Below are 21,056 nucleotides of genomic sequence, written 5' to 3'. Positions count from 1 at the left end.
ATAAGGGTTATACAACAGAAAATGGAGCAAAACTCCAGTTAATATGACAATATAATTGCAGAGGCTAAAAAAAATAAAAAAAAATAAAATAAAAAAAACATAACAAATTCCTACCATAAATGAGACTGGCAGATATAGGCTGGGAGAAGACATTCCAGTGTAGACAGAATGAGATATCATAAATAGCTGAATTGTAGAGGGAGACAAGTTTCAGCTGCACACTCTCTGGAGCACTATAAGCAACAGCAAATAGATATGGCTAACTAAGAATCTAGATCAGAGGTCCTCAAACTTTTTAAATAGGGGGCCAGTTCACTGTCCCTCAGACTGTTGGAGGGTTGGACTATAGTAAAAACAAAAACTTTTGTTTTGTGGGCCTTTAAATAAAGAAACTTCATAGCCCTGGGTGAGAGGGATAAACGTCCTCAGCTGCCGCATTTGGCCCGCAGGCATAGTTTGAGGACCCCTGAGTCCTAGATACTGATGCTAAAGGGATTGTGCATGATTGCATTTGCCAAAAAATGACATGGAAAGACTTATTAAAGTCAAAAAGTATAGTGAATCACTAGAAGACTGAGGTAGAAAGTCAAAAACTAAGGCAAAAGTTAGAACCTACTACCATTCAGATTGAAATTGGCAGCATACCCAGAAAAGAAGAATAGCACTTAAATTTTAAAAAAAAGTCTTGTCAAATGCATCCAATAATGCAAGAGTGGCTTGGTTTAAGCATAGAGTTCTAAATGTAAAAAATGAGGCTGGAGATATGGAAATGAAAAAATAGATGTTGTGTAGATGTGAAAGTAGTCAAATGGGTAGGCAGTGTTATTCTATCAAGTAGATTTTGGGGAATAATGAAATTTTTCTATGCTTCTGCTGTCTTCCTTCATTTCAAATCCTCTCAGAGTCCACAAAATGATTTCACTTCCAGCACAAACCACCTTTTGTGTATATTTAGACTAGTCAATTTGCTTTTCTATCAGTTTTCTTCACTGCCATTCCCACTTGCTCATAGTTTATCTAGGGACTTAATATTAAATAAACTCAAACATGGCAGGCTGTCTGAATTTTTATCATGTAAAGAGTTTGTTATAGACCATGGAAAGGTAGATGCATGTTAGGACCTAGGAAACTTCAGATCTCCTACAAACACTATATAAAGCTTTAAAAATGCACAGAAGAAACAAAGACAAAGACCACCAAAAGGAAACCAAAAAGCATCTACATTTAGTTCAGTTTGAAAGAGAGAGAAAGAGAGAGAGAGAGAGAGAAGGGGGAGGTCAGAATTCTGTAGAAACTCTAGAGACAAGCCATGACATGTGAAAACAAATCTTGTGAATTGAGAACAGGAGATGGTGCTAGACCAATGCTCCAGCAACATAGTCTGAAACATAGCAAAGGACAGAGCCTGCTCCAGGTTCAGAACTGTGCAGCAAAGAGTCTGAAAAGGAACCAAGGCCATAATCTAAATTGAGCTAGCAGAAGATTAAACTAAAACCTAAATTCCTACAAAGGACAAGGTCTAACCTTGATCTCCACATCCAGGACCAACCAGGAGAGGCCCACAATATCCAAGTATATGGGATGAAGCAAAATCTGATCTAAGAACAAATCCCCAGTCCAGAAATGGTAGAAGATAAAAGTAAACAGAAAAAAACATGTCAACACAATAAAGAATGCTAGGAATTGCTAGAAACCCAATGGTAAACCCAGAAGAGGAGAATAATCATATAAGGCCTAGTAAAGCTTCAGAGAAGACTATCATGGATTAAAGGACTATAAGTGTAACTGGAAAAAATGACACAAGATATACAAAATTTAATGTTAAAAGGAAGTGTCCACTAAAGAGGAAAAAATGGCAAGGATAAGTAATAACTTAGTTGGTTATAAACTTTATCCAATAATTCCTTGAAAATTATAATGAATCAGAGCTTGTCCCATTTCTCATCTATTTAATAGTTCAATTTCCAATTATATCCTTAAATTTCTTTGTAGGACTTTGATTAGTTGGGTAGCTGATCAAACTTTGCTCAAACATGTTTTCTTCTCCATTTGCCTCTTGCTATTTTATGAAATTTGTGAAAGAATTTTTTTACCCTCCTTGTTCACAAGACTTTACAAGTGAGTAATGTAATGGTAAGGGGATTTACATCAAAGTGGCAACTGAAATTAAATCAAACAAAAAAATCTAGACCTTTATTAAATCACTATTTTGTGTAAGGCACTTTTAGACAATAAGAAAAAAATAAGACTGTCATTACTGTTCCAAAGGCTGCAGTATTTTCATTTATAGAAAGTGAAACAATAAACTTCCAGATGGCTAAATTGAAGAATACAATATTAGTATACAAGAGTTAATAGCTAAAGTGAAGTTGAGCAATTTTTAAAAAATAGATTTTTTAGGGGAATAAGCAAAAAAAAATTACCAATTTTATATTACAGAAACTATGAATTCTAAATATTCAAATACAATAATTATTAATTACAAGCAATCTATATGAAGAATTAAACTTCACCTTTCATAAACACCAAGTGCCCTCTTGTGGTAAATATTTTTTAATATTTGAAAACTAATGAAAAATGAAAATGGACCTAGATATTTATTAGGACAGCGGTTTATAAACTCTATTGGCTGTTGAGGATACAATTGTATCAGCCTTCCAGGTGATTGGTGACATCTGAAGAGAACCAAAATGCAGTGATTCCTAAAATACAATGTCCCATGAGACAAGCTCAGGTTGTTACTACATCTGCCACCTGCTAACCTTACAGGTAGGTATTATGCTATGTCTGTTGCCTCTGGGTATGCTTCATACTTGGAAATCCAAAACTTGCAAGAGTGACCTTCACTGGTATAACATATGGCTGGCATTGTGGCAAAAGAACCCTTATCTTCATCATTAAAAATAAATTTAGTCAAATCAATGGTATCTAAGAGACAAGTGTCTAAATCTAGTTATTATGTTTCAAGGATATATAAATACAATTTTGAAAACAGAATTTTCTGAACTCAGAACATATTACAAAAAAAAAAATTTCTACTAGAATAGGACACAAGGGAAAATATTGCAGTGAATTGCTTTATATTACAACATGTAAAGAAAATGTGCTTTAAAATGAATAGTTTTACTTTATAAAATCATATAAACGAAGGATTAGCAACATTACAAAAATTACATAGTAGTCCCCAATGTGGCTAATCAAGCTTGGCTGAAGATGGAAAAATATACATGATAGTAATATTAAGCTAACATTTTTTTCTGAGCCCTGAGTAGAACTGTAATTGTAACCATGACTACATTTTGGCTTAGGGCTCACTCTGGTGTTTCTTGGTGTAATGGAAAGCATATTAGATTTGGAATTAGCAGATACTTGGTTTCACAATACTGACCAATAGATAGATTCTGGTTCTTTTGTATAATGGATATGAGTAGAAAGGTTTGGAAAAAGTCTTCTTGGCTGGAAAAGGAAGATAAAAAAGGTTTTCACCCCACTAAAACACTAAGCTATGTATTCCTATGAGTTTTATATCATCTGAAAATCTGATAAATATATCAATTAAGTCTTAATCCAACAAATAGGAAAAAAATTAAACATATTAAGGTCAAGCAGAAGTCCTTGAGATACTCAACTGAATCTCTTTCAAGCTGATATAGAACCATTAATAACCCAAGTATTCTTTGGGTCCAGACATTGATCCCAAACTGAATTCACCTAAACTACACTAGTTTACACTAGCCTGTCCACAAGAATAGAATTTAAGATGTATTTCATTTAGCTCTGGAGTCCCATGGTGAATAAGTTCAGCGGGTAGGAGAATGGTTCAAGATTGGCAAGCCTTTTCTCCTCATAGAATAAATCAAATCAAAGACTTTAATTGCAATAGAACAGAAAAATAAATAACAGCAAAACACATGCAACAGAATCCTTCTTAGTCTCCATATACAAATGTGTTTGCTGACTTACTGTCGTTGAGGGAAGGCTACAAACACATGATAGACACTCCAAAGTAGAGAAGTTTGGGGTTTGGCATCATCTGCTTTGCATTGAGGAAACATGTTCAGCCAGATTCTGTTTCCTATCAACTAGGTTATGTCTAGACTGTTGATTCTACCTCCTTTATTTCCAAAGCATCGAACAATCTACTCTACTTCTGCAGGTTACTCATGGAAGGGTTCTAGTTGATAACTCATCTATGCCTGAGAAACTAATACTTCTCCTTCATGCTACTGCTTCAAAGATTGTTATTATTCTTAGAGTGGTATTTCTCAGGCCATCATGCCTTAGGGCCCTATTGTTAGTGAGCTTCAAAACTTTAATTTGGTGGGTCAGGAAGCTATCTATAAGACCTCAGAGATGTCTCGTAGCCCATACTCTTAGATGAGTTAAGGCAGCTGAATTCCAATCGTAATTCAGGATGCTGACCTCAATCTATTCTGTTCTGTTTCTAAGGTTGGGGATAAATAGGTACCCATTTTCTTATACTGAACCTTAATTCTCAAGAAAGTACTAGAAATATTACACTTGGGAAGAGACACAAATTCTACCAAGCTCCTCTCAATGTGGCAAAGTTTTTTCATCTCTTACAATCTTCTTCCTGTGAAAAAATGTGTGCTGTCCCTGTAAAATATACCACCATTTAAAGAAATGTTTGTAGCTAATATCATTCAATTACTAATCAGTCATTTTTCAGTTATGCCCGACTCTTTTGAGACTCCATTGGGGATCTGCAGTTTCTTTGGCATCTCATCTGTCTGACTATTTCATGTAGCTGCAGCGACAAGTCACCCAAGAATCAGAAGAAATAATGATAATGATGGCAATAGTGACAACTAGCCTCTATGTAGGGATTTCTACATAAATGCTTTACCAATATCTCACTTGATCACTACAACAATTTTGAAAAGTAGGTGCTAATATCATCCTCATTTTATAGCTGAGGAATTGAGGCAAACAGAAGTTCTAGTGAATTGCCCAGGGTCACAGAGTTAGTAAGGAGATGAGGGTGAATCTTAATTCAAGTTTTCCAGACTCCAGGCTCAACCACTACCCAGTTGCCTCGATGACAGAAAGCACCAAAGGCTCCAGATATAGGCATGCTATTCAATTCTGCCCTTCCGACTGCTTCTAAGATGAAAAAAGAACTCTTTATGGTTTCTCCTACATAGCCTCAGAAATTCAAGTTCAAATGTGTCACCAACCGGCAAACTTTGGGATAACAAGCGCTTGAGTTTTGTCTCCATAGCAAGATTTACACATACTGTGGTCTGATCCAGAACTATATTTGTTGTTGTTCAATTGTTTTTCAATTGGATCTGATTCTTTGAGATCCTATTAATGTTTTCTCGGCAAACCTACTAAAGTGGTTTGCCATTTCCTTATCCAGCTTATTTTACAGAGAAGGAAATTGAGGCAAATGGAGTTAAGTGAGTTGCCTAGGGTCACAGAGTTAGGCAGTGTATGAGGTCAGATTTCACCACAGGAAGAGAAGTCCGCCTGAGCCTGACTCTAGGCCTGATATAACCAATGCACCACCTAGTGTCCCACAACTGCATCGTACAGCTTTACTTCAGTCACTTATTAGACATGAATGAAAACTGAAGATAATTTTGAGAAGTAGAAAATATTGAAAACTGGGAAACTTGAGAAACTGGGAAAGGCCTTGTAGAGGAGGAAGAACCCAAGCTGAAGGAAGAAACCACAAGGCAGATTTAAAGACACTGAGGTCCACCTGGGCAAAGACCCAGAGACTGGAAATGAAATGGCCCCTATGGGGAAGAGAGACTACAAGTGGGAAGTGGAAATTAGACTGTGCAAAAATCTTTAAATGCCAAACTGAAGAATATACATATAAATATATATACATGTGCATATATATATATATATATATATATATATTTCATCATAGAAGCAAGTGAAAATCACTAGTGATTTCTGAGTGGAAATAATATGGTCAGATCAGTGTTTGGATTGGGAAGGGGAAATATCAATGAATGAGAAGTCTATATTACCACGATAGAGACAAAAAGTGATGACGACCCAAATTGGGGGAAATGCTGCATAAGTGACAGGGATGGGCTCCATAGATGTTGAGAAAGTATAGTCAAAAAGACTTGAAAACTGGATGTTAAAGAGTTGAGGGAAAGGAAAGAATTAAAGTTGACTTCAGTGTTCCAAAGGATGGTAGCATCCTTAAGAAAAACAGGAAAATCTGAAGGGCAGATGCATGTAGGGGAAAATAAAATGCTTATTTATTGGTTCTAGTGACATGCCTGATATTAATGAGTTATTAGATGTTCTCTTTCAGCTCATTTATTTCCAGACCCCTCACTAAATCCACACCAGTGATTTTGGGGGCCCCAAATCTGCTGCATTCATTCCTTGTTCCTGTTGTGGCCTCACACCCTGTTTATAACCAGCTTTTTACCAATGTTTCTGGCACTGACATTTTTAGCCATTTTAAATCATGTTACCAAGTCACTCTATCCTATGTTTCTGAATTTATCTTCAGTTCCCAAATTAACATGTCCTTAGTTTATTTCATTTCCAATTACTTCTTAAATTTACTAAGATAATTTTAATTCTGATTCTTCAACATGCTAGATACTTGCTTTTTATTTTAGTATCAATTTTTTAAAAAGCCACAAAATCCTATCTTATTCATTAGAACAAATTAAAGTATTTAAACACCACTAGGCTCAAATACCAATCCCTGTAACTATTTTATAACATTTCAAAAATGGACATTAAATAGTTGGCATGATAAAAATGTGGTATGGTAAATAATCTGCATAAATTTTTGACTCTAAATATAAAAAAATCAAACAAAATAACTCTAATCGCAATTTCCAAAAGTTACACAAGATGGTGATATTGCTCCAAGAAAAATTATTTGCTTCAATACCAAGTCTAACTTTCCAAAAGCTTAGAGATATGAAAAGCATAGACTTTTCTGTACTGAAAATAAGAGAATTCTGTGCAATGTATATGTAGTTAAAGCTATATTTAGGATAACTGCTTCTGGGGAAAAAAACTTCGTGAAGTTATCCAGAATCATTTACTTTGAAATTTTCCCTTTAATTATGTAGAAAATTTACTATTTCACTCACCAATGGCATCCGTTCATAGGCACGAATAGAAGATAATCTATCTACAACAAAGCAAACATCAGTAATTGATATAAAATCAAGTCTCACTACATTCATAAGACTTTCATATAATCACTCCTTTACCTGAAGGATTCCCATGAACTTTGGCCATTTTCTCTCGAAGACTTAATATTTGCTTTTCTAATTGATTATTAAATTCAATTTGCGCTTCATAACGAGTTTTCCATTCATTACCTTTGTAAGGAAAAAAGACAAATGCAAAATTACAAGTTTCATTTCTCAACATTAGCTTCTTATTCAATTTAAATTTATAAGTGCTATAACTTATTAAAAAAAACAGAAAAAGAAAAACATTTCTTGTGCATAGCAGAACATATGAAAAATTTCAAAACATATAACAAATTTCCCTTTAAAGAATAATAAAAGTGTATTCAGAGCTGTCCATTTTTGCTTCTTTTAAAGTTTTCTTTTGTTCTTTGCTGTGCATTTTTTACTTTTTTTCTTCCTTTCTCTACCCCCCCTCCCAAATCTCTTCCAAGCAAGGCTACAGTTAAACACAAATATATATGCCTATAACTAGATTATAGAGAGATAGACATATATGTATACATACCATACATATATGTATTTCTTTTTTCCTTTACTTCTACCCGCTAACTTGCTATTTATTACTTAACTTCCTACCTTCCATTCCAGGGATTTCTCCTGTATTCTCTCTCTCTACCTTTTCCCTTCCTTTCTCGTTAATCTACTCACTTTATCCCACTCCCATTAATCTACACACACTTCTCTATCCTGTTATATCCTTATATTCTATTTCCTCCCCCTCTTATTTCTTTATAGATTTTGAAGAGTGCTATACAGTCAGTACCCTTCTTCTGGGTGTATGTGTGTTGTTCCTGCTTTAACCCATGTAACCCAAGAGTAGAATTTCAGAATTACCGGCCCTCCTCTGCCTCTGTGTTGATAATTGCTCTTATACCTCATTTGTATAGCATAATTACTGTTTTTACATTTTTCTACCTGTTTTTGTTTTTTAATAATCACATCATACTCAGCTTTACCCCAATTTTTATTTTGAGCTACCTGATTACTAATAACAATCTTAGATATATGGTTTACATTTCCATATATAAACCACAAAAAGTTTGTCCTTTGTCCTTTGAAATTAATCTTTCATATTGATTCATATTTCAGATTTTCTATTGAGTTCAGGTTTCTTTGCAACAAAATCCTTAAAAGTTGGCAGTTCAGTGAATGTACATTTTTTCCATTTAATTTTAAATTTAATTTTGCTGGATGTAATATTTTTGTTCACCCTAGTTCTTTTGATTGTCAATATATAGTATTCAAGGACCTTAAGTCTTTTAATGATACTCCTTGATAGGTCTTAGGTGATTCTAATTGTAGCCCAAGCATATTTGAATTGTTTTTGTTGTTATTGCTTAAAATTTTTTCTCTTTGATGTGGGAGTTTTGAAATGTAGTAATCATATTTCTGTATGTTTTCCTTATAAGATCTCTTTCACATGATGATGTGTGGATTTTTTCTATTTCTTCTTTTCCTTCTTGTTCTACCACTTCTAGACAATTTTCTTTGATTATTTCTTGTATTATTGTTATCAAGATTCTTTTTTGGTCATAACTTTCATATAGTCCAATTTTTATGTTTTCCCTTCTTGATCTGTTCTCCAGATCTTTTGATTTTCTTTTATCTCACATTCTCTTCTATTTTTTCATTCTTTATGTTTTGTTTTATTATTTCTTGGTCTCTTATAATTTCACTGGCTTCCTCTTATCCAACTCTAATTTTCAAAGAGTCATTTTCTTCCTTAAAACTCTAGAGCTCCTTTTCTAGTTGACTTCCTTTTCATAATCATCTTCATGGATTGTTTCTTTTAAGCTTTGACTCAATATCTCATTTGATTTTTAAAGTCTTTTTTTGAGTTCTATGAATTCTTTTGGGGCAAGCAACCATTTAATGTTACTCTTTGGAGAAGGAGAGGCTTTTTTTTACTTCAGTATCCTCCTCTGAAGATATATATATATATATATATATATATATATTATATACATATACGTAGAGATGAATCTATATGTACATATATATTTACATATATACATATATATATATATATATACATACAGAGAGACAGACAGACAGAGGAAGAGAAAGAGGGAGAGACACACACACAGAGATAGAGACAGAGAGAGACAGACAGACACTATTGTATTGGACAGTTTTTTTTTTAATAGTTTTCATTCTGGTAATATGAATGACTTCCAAAAAATCTCAGACTCTCATAAATGGGAAGACCTTAGAGTTTATTTGGCACAATTTGTCCCTTTAACATTTCTCAAAAGTGACTATATGCAGCTTTGACTTAAAGAATTGTAGTAAATGAGAAACATACTACACCTCCAGTGAAGACCAGAGGGAAGTTATATGTTATTATTATTAAGTGAAAAGTCATGAACTAAAAACCCATTAGAGGGATGGAAATTAAAGTATATGATGAGGCTCTGTGATAAGCCTAATTATATTGAATAATGAGTAAAGTATAAACTTTGAATCCTAATACATTCCCTATTCTTGTCACTCTACAAGGGACAAGAAGACACCACTGAAAATTTTTTCTTGACATTGGGGAAGATGGATTTTCCTTATTAATTGATATCTGTCAACTCTGAGGTACTACTTCACATCTCTGACATGACAGGAAAACAAAATGATAAATGTTGGAGGGGATGTGGGAAAATTGGGACACTAATACATTGTTGGTGGACTTGTGAACTGATCCAATCATTCTGGAGAACAATTTGGAACTATGCCCAAAGGGCTATCATACTGTGCATACCCTTTGACTCAGCAGTACCATTACTGGGTCTGTATCCCAAAGAAATCATAAAGGAGGGGAAAGGACTCACATGTGCAAAAATGTTTGGAGCATCTCTTTATATGGTAGCAAAGAATTGGAAAATGAGTAGATGTCCATCAATTGGGGAATGGCTGTACAAGTTTTGTTATATGAAAGTAATGGAATATTATTGTTCTATAAGAAATTATGAGCAGGCTGTTTCACAAAAGCCTGGAAAGACTTTCATAAACTGATGCTAAGTGAAGTGAAAGCAGAACCAAAAGAACATTGTAACAATAAGATTATGTGATGATCAACTATGATGGACTTGACTCTTTTCAACAATGAGATGATTCAAGGCATTTTTAATGGACTCGTAATAAGTTTCATCCACATCCAAAAAAAAAACTATGGAGACTGAATGTGAATCAAAGCATAATGTTTTTCACCTTGTTGTTATTGTTATTGTTTGTTTGCTTGTTTTTTTCTTTCTTGTCTTTTTTCCCCTTTTGGTCTGATCTGATTTTTCTTGTGCAGCATGACAAATACAGAAATATGTTTAAAAGAATTGCACATGTTTAACCTATTTTGGATTGTTTCATGTCTTGGGGAGGAGAATGGGGAGAGAGAGGGAGAAAAATTTGGAACACAAGATTTTGCAAAAAGTGAATGTTTAAAACAATCTTTGCAATGCTATTAAAAAAAAAAGAAAACTACAGAAAGGAAAAAAAATTATGTCTGAATGAGCAATTACAAAATATCTAGCATGCCACTCTAAGATAACATTCTTCATGAGGAGAAATGAACTATTATTACGTCATTTAAACTTCTAAAAATACAACTACTAGATATTTTGAACTGTGACTCATAAGAAGTGGTATAAGACATATAATAAAGTAAATATGTCATCAGAAAAATAGAATCTGGCTACATATTGAAATTTAAGAGATAAGATACAACTTCCTAATGAAAAGATCATAGCTGAATAAAAAATGTGACATCCAGATGCAAGAACTGAAAATAGTATAAAAGTGTAAACAATAAAATTAAACTGTTTAAATTCCTACATGAGATGACATATGTAACTTTTAAGAATTTAATCATTATTAGGACAGTTAAAAGGAGTTTATAAACAGAGAACATGGGGAAAGTCAGTTATGTTGGAATGATTTCTAAAAAAATGAAGGAGTAAGAAAGAAGGATGCAGTGGAAGAAAAGGAAAAGAAGTGGTATAATGGGGAAAATTTTCTCACATAAAAGACATACTCAAGAAGAGCTTTTACAAAGGAGGGGAAAATGGAGATGTGGTGGTTTGAACCTCTCTCTCATATACACACACTCAGTTGTGTATAGAAATGCAACTTATTCAATAGGGAAACAGAATAAGAAGGAGATAAGAGAAATGGGGGGAGATAATAAGAAGTACAGCAAATTAGAGGTGGCTGTGATTAGAAGCAAAATAAACTTTTGAGGAGGGATAGTATAAAAAGAGAGAAAGAGGAAGAAACATAAGAAAATGGGAAGGTAAAAAATACATACTTAATCATAATTGCAAATGTGAATCAGATGAGCTCATCCCAAAAATGGAAACAGATAGAATGGATAATCCAATAATATGTTATTTACAAGAGACATACTTGAAACAAAATTAAAAGGATGGAGCAGAATCTAATATGCTTCAGCTAAAGTTTAAAAAAAAAAAAAGCAATGTCAGCGATCATGATCTCAAATAAAGCAAAAGCAAAAATAGACCTAGTTAACAGAGATAATCAGGGAAAAATGGGTACACTAATGAATTACTAGTGAATTTAGCTAATTATTCTGGAGAATGATTTGGAACTATACGTAAAAGGCTATAAAACTGTGCGTATCCCCATTGACCCAGCAATACCATTACCAGGTTGGTATCTCAAAGAAATCAAAGAAAAGAGAAAAAGACTATATATATATATATATATATATATATATATATATATATATATATATCCTATTTATAGTAGTTCTTTTGGGGCAGCAAAGAATTGGAAATTGAGAGAATGTTTATCAACTGGGGAATGGCTGAACAAGTTGTGGCATATTATTGTGATAGAGTACTGCTGCGCATCAGAGAAATGATGATAGGAGTGGCCTCAGAAACACATGGCAAGAGCTATATGAACTGATGAAAAGTGAAGTGAGAACCGGGAGATCATTGTACACAATAACAACAATGTTTTATTAATAAAACAAATAAAACAAATCAAAAGATTAGGCTATTCTGGTCAATTCAATGATCAAAGACAATTCTAAAAGTCTCATGATGAAAAAAGCTATCCACCTCCAGAGAGAGAACTCATGAATTCCAGATGCAAACCGAAGTATGTGTTTCTCATTTTATTTTTCTTCCTTTTTTTGGAAATAGGATTAATATGGAAATATGTTTTGCAGGACCACATAAGTAATTGATGTCTTACTGCTTGCCTGATCAGTGGGTGGGAGACAGGGTGGGAAGAAATGACAGAATTTAGAACTCAAAATTTAAAAAAAGAATGGTAAAAATAAATAAATCAAAATGTTAAAAAAGGGAATAGTGGTAATGGTAAATGTTAATATTACACACATACATCAACAAAACAAACACGGCCAATGCACAGAAATGGTATTCCCAGAATGTAAAATGACATAGAATAGGATCTATGGGAAAATAAGCATAAGAACAATACATGATGAAACTATATAGAAAGTTATCAACCTACGACAGTGAAATAAAATACTTCCACATTGATAGAATATATATTTTGAGATTGAATTTTATTGCACTATTATTTATATGCTATTATTAACCACCAAAAATATAGACAGTTATTGCAACATTGGTTGCATGATCTTCTCTAATATTTTTTCTAGTAAGCAAACATTAATATGTAGGAAAAACTATACCTTCATCATCAACATTTTTTAATCCTTCTTCCAATTCTACTATCTTGTTCCTGATTTCAATCGTTGTGAGTTGCACTATATCCCTGTGTAATTAAAGAAATTGATTAAAATAATATACATCATCATTCAGTGGAAGAAAAATAGTAATGTACAGTGATATTTACTTAGCCAGGATACATTTATTGTGACCCTTCAATTGGATAATGTGTATATGAAAACAGAGAAAATATATAATCTCCACAACTAAAATAGTCTCAAAGCTAATCCATTGAAAGTAAAGCATTTCACACAATAAGGCAACTATTATGAGCCTATTTACTCTTATTTTGTAAAAGATAGTCTAAAGAGTCTGTTTATATAGTTTCTCAGAAAAAAATCAGAAAATGGAAGAGAATGTTCCTAGTAGCAAGCAAATTCAAAGTATAAGAAGTAACAGCTTGACAGCAAAGGAAACAACTGAGGAAATTGTAAAAACAGTGTAGTAGAGGGAAATTGTCCAAAATACCTGAATAGTCAGTAAAATATTACTATATTGCACTTAATGAGAATTATCTCATTAATCATAGAATTAAGAGTTGGAAAAACTTGCAATGAGCACACCTAGTTTAACTCCCTATTCTGACAAATAAAGAAACTAAAGTCTAGAGATTAAATAAATTTTCTAAGGTCATTAGCAGGTTTTTAGACTCAAAATTCAGTGCTCTTTCCATTATATTGTCTAATGCTCATGATAACCCAAAAGTGAGATGTAAAAAGTCAAATTATATTTAATATAATTTAAGACAGAACTATATAAAATGTAGTTCAGAATTATTTCTATCCAGAACAGTTAAAATTAAGACTTTGGGTGTTTAAGAAAATAAGCTTCAGTTATTTGAAAAATTCACCTTTAATTTCTTAATATGGAATGTTTCCCTGATATTAGAACTATGTCTCTATAAAAAATGGAACCACATTTCTGTTTCAATTCAGTTCAATTAAACCTTTTAACAACCTATTATATGTGAGGCACTGTTCTAAATGCTAGGAATTGATTCAGATAAAAATATGTCTCTATCCTCAAAGAGTTTATAATTTTCTGAGGTAATCCACCAGGTACACAAGGTCAACCTTCAATTAGTAAACATTTATTCAGTTTCTTTTATGTCAGTCATTGTGCTAGGTGTTGAGATACAAAGTTAGAATAGTGTCTCTTCTTAAGTAGTTTACAATCTATAAGGGAAGACATTATATATCTCTAAGTACCTATAGACAAATTTCCATATATACATATAATATCTAGCTAAATATTTATACTTATCTATATCTATACACAGAAAGTATACAAAATGAATTTATGGTATCTTAAGGAGGAGGGCACTAGCGGCTGGAAGGATCAGTAAAAGATTTTTGTAAAAGTGGTTCCTCAGTAAAGCCTCTCAAAGGACATTAAGGGAATCTATAAGGAAGAATGAGGAAGGAATGTATTCTACTTAGCATAGTGAAAACAGAGCTATACTTGGAAATAGGAAGAATTGATTTGGGAGCTATGTGGAGAATAGAATGAAGTTAGAAGAGACTTGGGACAGGAAGACCAGTTAGAAGGCCATTGCAATAATCTAAGAGGTATAACACGGATCTGAACTAAGGTGGAGATTGTGAGAGTAGTGAAAAGGGACAGGTAGAAGGCAGAAAGGGCAAGATTTGGCAGCTGCTGAAATATGTAAAGTTGAAGAGTGAGAATAATGCTGAAGCTGCAAACTTTTGGAATACTTAGGAAAATGGTGATGCACTTTACAGAAATGGAACTTTTGAAGATGGCTGGGTTTGGAGGGGAAAGTTATGAATTCTGTTTCCAAAGTATTGGGTTTATAAAGTTCTAAGCGGCAGCTGGATGTAGAGATCTGAGAGTCATTTGTATAGATATAATAGTAAAACTCAGGGGAGCTGACTTCTATAAAAAATGAAAAGGGCCCATAAAAGAAGACAACCTTGGTTGGGGGGAGAATGATATGGGTGATGATTCAACAAAAGAAACTGAGGACAGCCATATTGGAGAACTAGGAGAGAGTGGTGTTAGAAAAAACCCAGAGGAGAGAGTATATTGAAGAGATAGTACTCAATAATGTCAAATGCAGCAGAGAGCTCAAGAAGAATTAGGAGTAAGGTTTTGGCAATTAAGAAGTCTTTTTACTTTAGTGATGAAGTAGCAGGTCAGACTTCAAAGGCTTGAGAAATGAATGGGAGGATAGAAAAAATAAAAAATAACTTTTTCTAGGAGTTTGAGAAACGGAGGAAAGATATTACAATGATAGTTTAAAGGGATGGTAGAAATCAGCTAAAGTATTTTTAAGGACTAATAAGGGAGAGAAGCATGTTGAAAGCAGCTGGAAAGGAACTAGTAGGTAGAGTAAGATTTAAGATTATAGGAGAGAGAGATAATAAGGATAGAGGATGAATGAAAGCACAAGACATCTCTAATTAGAGACTCAGGGATGGAAAGGACCTTGGAAGCCAACCCCCTCATTTTTCAGATTGTAAACTGAGGCTGAGAAAGGTTAAGTGATCACTTAAAGTTATACAACTGTTGTTGTCTGAGGATAGTCATTATCAGAGACTGGAATATAAGAGGAGAGAGTAGGGGATGGTAGAAAGAGGTTTTAAGATAAACAGTAAGACAGCCTCAGTTTTTTTGTTTTTATTCTGTGTTGTAAATTATAAGGCAAAGTACTCAGCTGAGAAGTTGCAGGGAGGAAAAGATGTGAAGAGACAGTTCAAAATTGCCTCAGTGACTAGTAGGATATAGAATTAGAGAGCTTTAAAGAATTCTTTGATTCAACTTCAGTAAGGGCCTAGGATGAGGTTAGATTGGGTAATCTGTAGTGAATCTAGTCACTTTATTTGCATGAATTCTTACTATTCTTTTCAGAAGCTCATGAAGTGGAACAGAAGAGTTTGTTGAATCATTTTTCAATCGTGTCCCCATTTGGGATTTTCTTGGCAAAGATACTGGAGTCATTTGCCATTCATTTCCTTTTCCAACTCATTTCACAGAAGAGGAATCTTGAGACAAACAGGGTTACATGACTTGCCTAGGGTCACAGGGCTCCTATCTGAGGTCAAATTTGAACTCAGGAAGATGAGTCTTCCTGACTCTAGGTCCAAGAAAAGATAGGGGTGGTGGGAATAATACAAGATTGGAATTTGGCAAAACATGCAGCCAGAGGACGAGGCAAAAGTGATTTGAGAATAGGGTACAATGTGGTACTGCACTGTTCAGGGTGCTGAGCCTGTAAAGAAAGGAAAGTCAGAGCAGCAGGAATGGCTTGTGAAAAGGCTAAGACATGGAGGGATTGGAAGTCACAATGAGAAAGAATAGATTTAGTAGTAGTAAGACCTATGGGAACAGATTAAAGCATAGATAGGAGATTATGATCAGATATAGAGGAATGTCAGGTTTTTTTTTTTAAATCATAAATATGGGTAATGACAAGAACCAAGATATGATCATCTTTGAGTGTATGTATTTTAGGGTGAGTGTATGTATTTTAGGTTGAATGTAATGCAAAATTTAAAAAAGGATTTGAAATTTCAGAACTTTGAGATTAGATTTTTTAATAGAAATCAGTAATCAAATATCACAGGGGCTATGAGAGTAGGAAGGGGTTGGTAACCATAACCATAGCATACCAACCTTATGATTGATAACCATACCAGGTAGCAGATGCTTTAAGTACAAAACAGAGGAATGATTTGTATTTTTCCTAGAGGTACTAGCTAACCTTGATCAGGGAAGAGAAATACCAAGTGTATTCTCTAGACATATCACTTTGGCACATCCTGGACTAGAGTATGTAATGCAAATAGGTAATATTGGAGGCAGGGAAACAAATTAGGAAGCTACTGATGAGAAACATAGGAAACAAGATTGAAAACATATAAAACTTCTTCATAAAAAAAACCGTAAAATTTTTACCAAAAGATAAGGGCTATCTCTTCCTCTGAATCAGTAGTAAAGGAAGAGAGGATGAGGGAATATATAGAAAAGTTTTTAATTACAGAGTAGGAGAGTAATAGTAGTTCAAGACATTATCTTCTCAGTAAACTAGAAGATGTGAACATTAGTGTTAAAATGGTGCTAGAAGAGACATTGGGAGTAAAGGAAAGATTGTGAAAATTGCTGAAGAAAGTGATAATAGAATCAAGGAAGAATAAAAATTTTGCCATGTACCAATTTCAGGGATAGTTGAAATTCATTAAAAATTTGTAGTAGACATAGTTAAAGTGTTGTCATTTAATCCCAAGCTATCACACTTGCAGTACCCTCTGATCTTACCTTACCATATCCTAGCCTTGCACTATTTCCACCATCTGCTGCCTTCAGGTTTGTACTGAATGAAGATGGAGAAAAATAAGCATATAAAATTATGCTTACTGGTTTCACCACAAATTTACATTACATAATTTTAACTGGGCCTTCGATGTGGTAGGTCAATACTTTTATACCATCCTAATTAACTCACTATCCCACTTAGCACAGCAGCTCTTGGAAAATTTTTTATCCTGCCTTAAAATACCCTCCTCCCTTCCCTCTCTCAGATGAGAGCCTTGTTTCATATTTCATTGAGGGAAAAAATGAGGTCATTCACCAAGAGCTCCTCCCTCTCCAGTTATCTCACATCTCCCAGATGTCCTGTCATTATTTCCTCATTTCTATCTCACAGGAAGAGGTGGCTCTTCTCCTTGCCAGTGCAAACCCCTCTATCATTCCATCCATGTGATTCCATTGCATTAGATTATCCAAAATTTTATCCCTATTATCATTTATCTTCTCTTCTATTTACTTGCTGCTTCTCCACTGCCTATAAACATGCCTACCTCCTGTTCCTTTCAAAATCCCTTAACTTCATTCATCCATCTGTTAAGGATCATGCCTAAGTGCACTGTAAGGGGGCAAGTCAATTCTTTGAGAGCCTCCACAGCTGTGAACATCTGAAGGCTTTGCAAAGCAGCCTTTACTGACAACTTTAGTGTTGCTTGTGGACTGGGAAAATTGGAGACAGAGGGAACAAGAGAGAAGTCAGACAGCCTCTCAGTGGAGAAGTCAGAGAACAGCAATTGTCTCTCACAAGAAAAGATCTGGTAAAGCAAAGTTACACACTGTGTTCCCAACATCCATCCATCATGACTATCTTTTATGTCTCTTCTCTTCCTCCTTGAGAAGGCTTCTACAATCAGTAATTGTACTTCCTTTCCTCTTGCTGTTAATTCTTTACTTTCTGCCTTCTAACCTTCAATCCAACTTGTTCTGTCCAGTTACCGGTGAATTATTACCAAATCTAACCTCCTTCTCTTCAGTCCTCAGCTTTCTCCATCTCTTTGCAGCCTCTGACACTGCCAATCACCTCCTTTTCTTGATACTATTATCCTCCTTGGATTCCATGACACTATTCTAACCTGATAAATATTGATTCAAGTTTTGCCTCCTAATGGTGGATATCCCCTGCCAAGGCTCATTTTAGGCTGCTTCTCTTCTCCTACTCTATTATTTCCCCTGATCTTATCAGTTCCCATGGATAGAAATACATGCATGCGTACACACATATGTGTAACTGTATGTGTATGTGTAGATATATACACACAAATACGTGTATGTAAATGTTATGGGATATAGATCCAGTATATATGACAGATATGTATGTCTAGCTATTGTGATTCCGATTAAGATTAGTAAGGATAATGAATCCCCTGTCCACAGATATTGAAATTAGTGCCAATAGAAATTATAATTTGTCATGACAGTGAGTTCCCGGACCACATATGCCCTGATCCCTTGATTTAGTGCGCATGAATCCCCCAACTGGTCGCCTGAACTGAAATTCGACCTACAGAAATTCTGTTGGATGAGATAAGGCAGTTGGTTCCAGGCCATCAACTAGTCCAACCTCCCTTAATGCGAATGAATCCTCCAAGATTCTCCCTGTCTAAGGGTGCAGTTATATGCAATACAGCCCTTGGTTCCAGGCCGGTGGAAATGCTACGCGTTCAAAGGACGCGCTCAATCCACCGGTTTCATTCTGGGTCACCTCAATCTGTTATCGCCTCGGCAAAAAGGAGACATCCGTTTAGGCACTACGAGATTCAAGGCTGGTGGGGGGCACGAAAGATCGTCTTGGTCAGACGGGGAAGCTGAAGCCCCGAGAGCCGGGGACAGGACCTCAAAGTTCGCCACTCTGACGGCTTGGGCGTTGGGACGCGGACCTTCCGCAGGGACTTAGCCGCGAGTCACGGGGAGAGACAGAGGAGAGAAGGGGCGGCGAAAGGAAGGAGGGGCTTACGTACGGGGCATTTTCTCTAGGAATAAAGCGTAAGGGAGCGTTGCAAGCATCTGTGTAAGGCACAGACGGCTGGGGAGGGAGCATCTCTCTTAACTCCATCCGGGCTCTTTCTCCTCGTTTCTTTCCAACTCACTTCAATCGAGTTTCCTCCAGTAATTCCAATCTAAGGCGGTCTGTGGTCCAATTGCACAGGGTGTCCCCTCTTCCTTCCCCCATAATTTGAGCTCACTAGGCTCCCGCACCTTTTTAGACGAGGGGCCGGTTTGGAAAGGCGAGTGCGGGATGAAGGCTGGGGAAGCCTCCCCCCTGAAGAGGCGCCGTCACTATGGCGAGGACCAGCCTCTATAGTCACGTAACCTTGACCCTCCCAGCTTCGGCTGGAGGGGCCTGGCGGCCGGCAGATCCCCCCCCGCAGCTCCCGGGATGCAGAAGCCGTGACGAAGGGAGAGGGTGGGCCCGGGAGGTAGAGAAGCGGTTCCGTGGGTGGAAAGAGGCGAGGATTCCGGGCACACCGAGAAATGCCGCAGGACCGCCGAGCTCGCGCACGACGCCCCCATAAGGACCTGCAAAGTCTGAGGGAAGCAAGAGAGCCCCCGGGTTCTGGGCGCTGGGAATTCGATCTTTCCCTGATTGGTGAAGTAGAACAATACGGCCCCGCCTTTCGCTCGGTGATTGGCGAGCGCCCGTGTCCGAAACCGCTTGCGGAGCATCTTCCCTTTCTGAGAGCCCCTCCCGTCCCTGTTCCCCCGCGCTGTGGGTGTCGCTCAGCTGCGGGGCCACCTTAAGTCTAATTACTTCACAGACACTAAGATAAAGTCCCCTTCCCAGCTCTTATCACGTAGCAAAGAAAGATCTTGTTCCTTCAGCCCAGGCAGTTTCCCTAAGATGAGGATTTTCTGTAGCCAAAGACTACAATTCCATACAGATTAGACGCTTTTCTCCATCTCCTGACCGGTTTGCGTTAGTGATCTCGTTTGGCCATCTATGAAGGTGGGAGAAGGGAATGGGCAAGTCCTGGCCCAAAGAAGCTTCCCAAACGCAGAGAGAATAACCGGTGTATCTAAGTTTGTAGCTTCCCGGATTTACTGATGAAGAAACGGGGCTCAGACAGGTAGTCTTCTGACTCCAAGTCAAGTCATCTTTCGGATACTTTCCTTCTTGAGCCCGCATGAGTCTTACTGATTCAGACACTTTCAGTGAATTGTAAGAAGGGCTACCCATAGAACACCTTCTTCAAAGAAGGGAGGCAGGACAAATACATTTATCCTCGTTTCCCTGCTCCCCTTCTCCTTCCAGGAGGAGAAAGAACAAGAAGTTGGGGTCTGAAAATTGCTCTGTGCAGAGTGAGGAATCCGGGCTAGAGTTGATTGGCTGCTACCTTTCATGCTCAAAGAGGACCAAAATGGCATCACTGTATTAAGTTAGTATGTCCAATTGTGGCTATCAGACCAATATGAGCTTGGAAAGCTTTCCCACGCACGGGTCAGGAACAAATAGTTTATGTGAACATTTGAAGTAAAGATGTCTCTAGATTTGTGTATTTCACAAATCTTTTGATCCTCAGCAATTTCTGCTTTGCTCATAGTGTTTCTTTGATGTGGCCATGCCCTGTTGGCTGGTTGACTCCCACTCATAATTGATTCCAAAGTTCATCAGAGGGACTTTGAGAGTAGTCTTCTTTTGCTTCTTCTGACCTCCCTGTGAGTACTTGTCGTGTGTGAGTTCTCCATAAAATAGTCTTTTAGGCAAAGGTACTTCTTGCATTTGAACAATGTGGTCATCCCATTGGAGTTGTTCTCTCTGGTTTGAATAGAGCTCAGCTCAGGAAAGGATGGGGAGTATCTGGTACATTATCTT

General features: G+C 36.1%; 1 protein-coding gene across 1 annotated transcript in view; it reads right to left on the bottom strand.

The window, feature by feature from the left end:
* Positions 1-20,369, bottom strand: part of CCDC169 (coiled-coil domain containing 169) — a 96,697-nt gene extending 76,328 nt beyond the window's left edge. The window contains exons 1-6 of the mRNA XM_031961359.1: positions 20,123-20,369; positions 19,442-19,979; positions 12,883-12,965; positions 7,230-7,340; positions 7,107-7,147; positions 115-186 (exon numbers count right to left, since the gene is read on the bottom strand). Coding sequence (XP_031817219.1) covers positions 115-186; positions 7,107-7,147; positions 7,230-7,340; positions 12,883-12,965; positions 19,442-19,979; positions 20,123-20,369 — 1,092 coding nt within the window. The remainder of the gene's footprint in view (positions 1-114; positions 187-7,106; positions 7,148-7,229; positions 7,341-12,882; positions 12,966-19,441; positions 19,980-20,122) is intronic.
* Positions 20,370-21,056: the final 687 nt, after the last annotated feature.

Source organism: Sarcophilus harrisii, chromosome 3, assembly GCF_902635505.1.
Source record: "Sarcophilus harrisii chromosome 3, mSarHar1.11, whole genome shotgun sequence".
NCBI classification, from domain to species: Eukaryota; Metazoa; Chordata; class Mammalia; order Dasyuromorphia; family Dasyuridae; genus Sarcophilus; species Sarcophilus harrisii.
This window is presented reverse-complemented; position numbering and strand designations above follow the sequence as displayed.